At 33.4% G+C, this 7,023-nt stretch overlaps 1 protein-coding gene across 1 annotated transcript; it reads right to left on the bottom strand.

Annotated features, from left to right (window-relative positions):
• Nucleotides 1–3,689: 3,689 nt before the first annotated feature.
• LOC148698605 (uncharacterized) lies at nt 3,690–4,514 on the bottom strand. The gene is made up of 2 exons (XM_088677323.1): nt 4,383–4,514; nt 3,690–4,067 (listed from the first exon to the last, which is right to left on the bottom strand). The coding sequence occupies exons 1-2, from the start codon at nt 4,512–4,514 to the stop codon at nt 3,690–3,692; spliced, it is 510 nt and encodes a 169-aa protein (XP_088533449.1).
• Between the last annotated feature and the right edge of the window lie 2,509 nt (nt 4,515–7,023).

Below are 7,023 nucleotides of genomic sequence, written 5' to 3'. Positions count from 1 at the left end.
CAAACATTAAACGAGTATAGTTCGTGAAGATTACGTACATGTATTATTCAACAACTTTGCTTAAACAATATTTTGATAAGTTCAGCCAATTTTTAAAATTTTATTATTTATTTATTTAGAATATTTACTTATTTTTATTTGTTCAATAACATGATAAAAATACTTATAGAATACGTAAATTTTATATGTATTATTGAAAATTGTGTGAAAATAATATGTACCAAAAAATGGCTATGTACATACATATACATATATATGTATGTGTCTATATATATATATATATATTTATTCTACGTTTGAGTTTTAAAAAAACGTATAATTTAATATTATTATACCCTAACCTATTGTGAGGCTACTTAGTACTACGGTTTAGTAGTATTTCTTTTCACTTATAAGTGAGAGGTCTTAGGTTCGATTTTCACCAAAATTGAATTTGAACCATATTATTTATATCTTATTGTGAGACTAAGCCCCTCCTCTCTCTTAGTGTAGATAATATCTTTTGTTAAAAAAAAAAAGAAATAAGTATGATTTAAAAATTATTATAAGACGGGTACAGAAAATTAAAGAATACATAAGTACATATATATTAGTGCGCGTAATAAACAAATTAACTATTTTTGGTTAAAACAGTGAGAATCTATATAGACACATCCTTTTTCTAATGCAAGTAGTACTTTACCACATTGGTGTAAATATATTGAACTCTTATATGACGACGTGAGTTCAAACCCCGTCGATAACTAATTTAATAAAATTTAACATCCTTTTTCTAGTGTAGCATTTGACTTGAACATTGAAAGTCGGAAAATCTCTAATATAAAACAGGAAGCACCGATCCATCCTTTTTTCTTTAAGATCATAAAATTAAACAAACTCAACAGTTGCCATTTGATCAAGTAAATTCTTGAAAGATGTTATTTACATCAAAGTTTTCAGAAAGTACCAGAAAATTTGTCATCCTCTAGGTGACAGATTTTTTCAAGTACAAGCGATATTTCACATGTTATAATATATATAAGAGGAGGAAATAATTTCTTGTTGTTCCACTTATTTTCTAGTACGTAAAATACCCGCTTGAATAATGGACACTTTAAAAAATCTCTCCTTACAAGCAATGGCATGCATGGACACCTAATGCCCAATATTATAATGTACATATAGTAGATACATAGATATTTAATTGGTTAAACTAGGTTGCCTCCGGTTAATCTTGGAGAGATTTTTCAGTGTGACCGGCATATGTGATGGTACACCACGTGTCACTACACAAATAATGAGATATGTGTGTTAAAAAGTTAATAACTTAAAATATAAAACATTTCACTACTTATATAACAACACGTGGTGTATCACCTGTGTTTCTGTCATAGTAAAAAATTTCTCTTAATCTTGGGAGACAAAATATATAGGGAGCTTCAATCTGGTTTATTAAGTAGAGGGAAACGATCCCGTCTTGGAAACTGTATATTTCCCCAACTCTCTTCTTTCTTTCTCATTTTTATTTTCTTTGGGATGAATGAGAAAGAAAAATAATGGAAAAACAAACAAACAAGGAACGGAAATTAACAAGTTTTGGTAATGGGAATTAGGCGGTGTGCAATACGAACCGTTGGATCATGTTGGAAAGAGGCACATAGGCTTCCCAATTTATGGGTTGTAAAGAATTTTAGCTACTGCCGGGGGTGGAGGATGCTATGGGATGTTTGTCTACATTACCCTTAATAAAGATATATTGATCCACTACTCGTTATATTGGGATTTTAAAAACTCAGTTGAATCACATTTATATTTTATCTGTTTTGGGGGACACCCTTGAAAATGTTGCATCTTATGTCTCTCAGGTTTAGATCTGGGTCCTCTCGGACATGGTGCATGCCTGCCTAATGACCACTCTAACAAGTTGAATTTTTTGTAAACTAGTGAGGTTGAATATTATTAACTTGACTTGGGGGAAATATGGTTGTATGAACAATATGCTGAAGGTAATGAAGGTCAAGCAGCAAAAAACGTTAACTGTCTTTTCTTGTTATACAAAATAAAAAAGAAGACTTTGAAATTTGAAGTTCATTGCATTGTCAACGACCTCAAAAAGGCACACCACATGCAAAGTGGTAGTCATAACCCACCAAAAGTCCCCAAATTAACGTGTAAAAAGGAATTGAACAAGGTATTGCTATATATTAGAATGAAGTGGTAAATTAATTTGAACCCTTACGAATTAGATGTACTCTAATATACCAATTATGACCAACTCGTTGGAATGATATATTACTTAGTGGTAGAGTCAGACTTATAAAGGATGAAGGGCATTTCCTGAAGTGTAAAGAGAATTGGGATTGAAGGAGAAGCCGGAACTTAGTAGAAGTGAAGGTCATGTAGCCTCCTGGTCTTTAGGTGACTCTAACAATGGAGACTGACTTTTATGACATGAGTACACCACCACTGATGTTACGATCATTTTAGTTAGTTTGTTTCTTTTTAACTATGCCACCACTCTTGTAGTTGATCATTTTGTAATTTCTTTTTATTTCCTAGAATAACTTAGGACAAAACTCGTATTCAAAATCCAAATCCATAAAGGATAAAAAAGGATTAAAGATATATACCGATTATCTACTATAAATCAACTTGATGAGATTAAATTAGAAAACCAACTGCTAATTATATATTAACCTTCCTCAAAAGGAACGTATATACCTGTTGACCGAAAAGAATAAGAAAGAAATACCAAAGCGATGCATGTTATATGAACTTTAACTAGAAGTGTAGGGCCATGCTACAACTGCCATGCATCCTCCTCAATTAAAAACCAACCACTTTATATCTGATACATATATGCTTGACCCATCAATGTCTGAGATACTCTGGTCATGTATCATATGCACGTCTCTACTTCTTTTAAGTTATATATTATTCTACCTCCATAATTCGAAGGGTTTATTGAGCGATGTTCATCAAAAGATCACAATTAAAGATATCAAAGATCTGGGCAGGAACATCTGAATCATGAATTAAGTCGATCCCATTATCCCAACACACAACAGTGTGTTCTGAGCTTTACGATTACCACTGGTAAATATACGTGTTTTACCAAATGCAAAACTGGGCAGGTAAACTACTTATCCATTCAAAATTTCCTAATGCATAACTATTAAAATTAGAATAGCTGGGCATGCAGATCCAAGACATGTCTTGCAGTACTCTTTCCCAGTTCCTGTATATTTAACCCATGTGAAAATTATTTTGGAGTCCTGGCTTACTCGTAATTAACTACAACAGCATTGATAAGATTGTGTTAAGAAAGAAGAAGATGAGGCATTCTCTGATGTAAATATAATAATGGATGATTGAAAAGCCTGATAACACATACGGTATCCATTTTTGTTAAAACAGTCAATCATATGTCATAACTTATATATGGTACTTCTTGCCGGCAAGAGCATGTAACCCTAGCTATAGCTAGCTAGGAGGAATTCTGTGAGGCCCTAGTGGTTTCTTGACTGCAATAACTTCCCACATGCTTATTGGTGGAATGGATTGAAAGAGCTAGAGAAGTATAAATATTAGTTTTAAAGCACAGCTCGAAAAGAAAGGGAAAGCAACAAAATTAGGTTTTCATATATATATATATATATATATATATATATATATATATATATATATATATGATATATGTTTTGAAGATCTCAGTTATGAGAGGGAGGGTGTGTCTTTGGGGGTGAGTAGTCCAGATTAAACCCAGGTTGCTTCTGAACTCCTCGCTTATTGCGGAGCACACGCCATGAAACTGAAACGAACGATGACTTATCATGCTTTGAAGTTATTGGGTGATCAACAGAAGCACCTGAGGCTGAGGCCGATCCTTTCGTATTTTTTCTTGATTTGGTCTTCAAATCATCATTGGTCTTTGTTTGCTTGGGCTCCTTAGTATTAATACTATCACTTTGAGTCTGTAGTACTGTGCTTTCTCCTTTTTCCACTTGATCAAGTGATGGCTTTGATAAGAAAGACTTCATCATTGGCACAACTGGAATGCTATCATCGGAACCCCTTGCTTGAGTACTCTGCAAAATACCATAAATCTATAGTTAATTAAGTAGTTAACTGGCTTGGTATAAATTCATCCAATCTTTTGGATGTGGAGTGCTGATTAGTTGCTTACAAGAACCAATCTATAGTATCTGGTACACCGCCAATATAAAGAAATAACAACCAAAATCAACGCAGTACGTGTTAGTAATATATCCACGCTATCAGGTTTTGTAAATTGATACCAATGTCAAATACTATTTCCCAATCAACTATTTATGTTGTACACAACTCAAATTTGAAAAACTATCTAAGAAAAACTATTTAACAAAATATGCGCCATATATTACCTTCTTGATGATGTGAAATTTGTTGTCGGACTTCTTCTGAACAGCACGAAGACGCCCGGCATTGCATGCATGCAAAGAAAGACATAGAAGAAAAAGGAGAAGAATACAATGATGAGCAGTACTGGTTGACATATTAATTGAGAAGCACAGACTATATATTCTTTCTCGAATGCTGCAGATATATAGAGATATTGGAGACGAAAGCAGGCTCAACAATGGAGTGTTTGAAGTACTATGGTAGCTGGTCGTCGATGTGATATATGTAGGGCAGGAGAGATAAATAGAATGAGAGAATTAAATGCAGGTTTTTGACATCGGAAGAGATTTAAGAGGTTGGTAGGTCTAGAAAGCACAAGAACATGGAGGTCTATGGGTGGGGAGACTAAGGAGGAGGAGAAAGGGAAATGAAGATGTGGGTACTCTCCCCTTTTGTCCTTTCCCCTTTCTTTCAAATTTCAATTGTGTTGGGTCCCAAGACACACCCACCCTAAGAAAGAGGTGCAACTCACTCCCTTCTTCAAAATATATGCATGGGGGCCTGGCCTTGGGGGGAGAGAGAGATTTAACTAAAGTCCTTTTAGTTGGAGTAAATAAGTAAACCAGATGTAATATACAATAGAAAAGTGGGACTGCATGCACAAGATGTGAAACAAATAACAGAATCAAGAAAGCTAGTGTCTACCGTCAGCTTAATTTCTTACCTGAGTAAAATTAGGTAGACTAAATTTGCAATCTAAATGATGTGTCATCAATAATAAAATAAACACGTTAATCAACAGTTAAGTAATAATCCAATCATGAACTTATATGTCATTTAGTTTATAAAATTTAATCCACATATTTAGCCTCCCTAACATTACCATTTCTTACACTGAGGCAAACTCCAATATGTTACATGTCTTTTGAGTTATACGTAGATTAGTCATACCATTTGCATGTTGTGTGCGTCCTTGTTCCTAGCCCCTGCCTGTGTTTTTACCCTCTTGGACTTGGGACAACTTAATAACCAAGTAATTGAATTTCTTTTAATTAACTCCAACCCAACTATGAGTGTTATAAGAGAAATTAATCATCAAATCACGGTAGACATGTACATACGTACGATTAACATCCTTGCTAATATTTTGTAATGGTATGTCCTTAATTTGTTAACAAGCAATGAAGCAATATTAGAAGAATGAGAAAGTTTCTTCTTTTGAAATTGATGCATGCACGTTGAAGGGATAAATTCTTATAAGCAAATGAATTATGCAACAGCGTATATATGTAATCCCATTCTTATAACCTCACTTTCGTCTATTATTTTGGATAATAACTCAAACATTAGAACTTACCATATGTGCTGATCTATATATTATCAACCACCTACACATAATACGCGCGTAAAATCGAACATTTGCACGTTCAAGTTGAATTTAGGTGGTGAACCTCGAGCTCGAATTTCGTCAATTTGTTTGGTTTTGAAACTTTTCAGTACAAATGCTTATCTCTGTACCGTTCAAAGGTCGGTTTGAATTTGAACATTCTTGTGTGTGTATATAAAAATTTAAACCCATCTCAGTCATGACCTCACTGATTTTAGCAGAGGCGTATGGTTTTGGGAATTACGAACCAGATCCCCTCCGGATCCAATAAAACTGAGCCTGTTGAGTAGGCGATCCGGACCATTGAAATTTGATCAAACTGCTACAAACAAGGGGCCCTCTAAAAGTTATAATACTTGTAGTCGTTGGATCAAATTTCAACGGCCTGAATTGCTTGCTCAGCAGACACAGTATAAATGGATCCGGTTCTAGGAATTACTGCAATGGTGAGGCTTTCTACAATTACGCTCAGTCTGTTCTAAACTTGAGTGCTGGCCAGAGAGGCTAGTTTTCAAAATTCATGATTAATTAATGGAAGTTTAGGGATTAATTGTGGGGCTAGCCTATATAGCCTATATGTGGACTGAATCCATGCTTTTAAGGAAGTTGTTTGGGTGAGCACTTCATGATGCTGATTAATTAGTTGATTAGCATTCATAGATCATCCTTATAAAATATTAACTAAATTATTGAGACATCTAATTTAGTTTAAAGAATTTGACGAACATTATGTTTTAAGAAATATTGAAATTTTATCATGACAATTAAATAAGAAAATGGTTTCAAATTGAATTGATTTTTGTAAAGATTATCTATGAATTGAGACTTACAAAAAAGACCATTTAAATTATTAAAGTTTAATGTGAAGTGGTCCCACAACTAATTCTTATTTTTTTAAATGGGTTCCTTCTCTTAAGAGGCATAATACATATACATACATACATACATACATACATACATATATATATATATATATATATATATATACATACATACATATATATATATACACATACATACATATATATATATATACACACACATACATATATATATATATATACACATACATATATATACATATATACAGACACACACACACACAGATCCTTTAACAAGAGGGATCTCCATTTTTCAAAAAAAATGGGGCACCCTCTTGACCATTAGATTTGGTTTTAATGAAATTGTGTGGCCTGTGATTTAATCTCAACCACACAATTTCATTAAAGCCAATGCAACGGTCAAGAGGGTGTCCCTATTTTTTTTTAAAAAAAAAT

This window comes from Pyrus communis, chromosome 2 (genome assembly GCF_041283825.1).
Source record: "Pyrus communis isolate YQ-2024b chromosome 2, ASM4128382v1, whole genome shotgun sequence".
In the NCBI taxonomy this organism is placed as follows: Eukaryota; Viridiplantae; Streptophyta; class Magnoliopsida; order Rosales; family Rosaceae; genus Pyrus; species Pyrus communis.
This window is presented reverse-complemented; position numbering and strand designations above follow the sequence as displayed.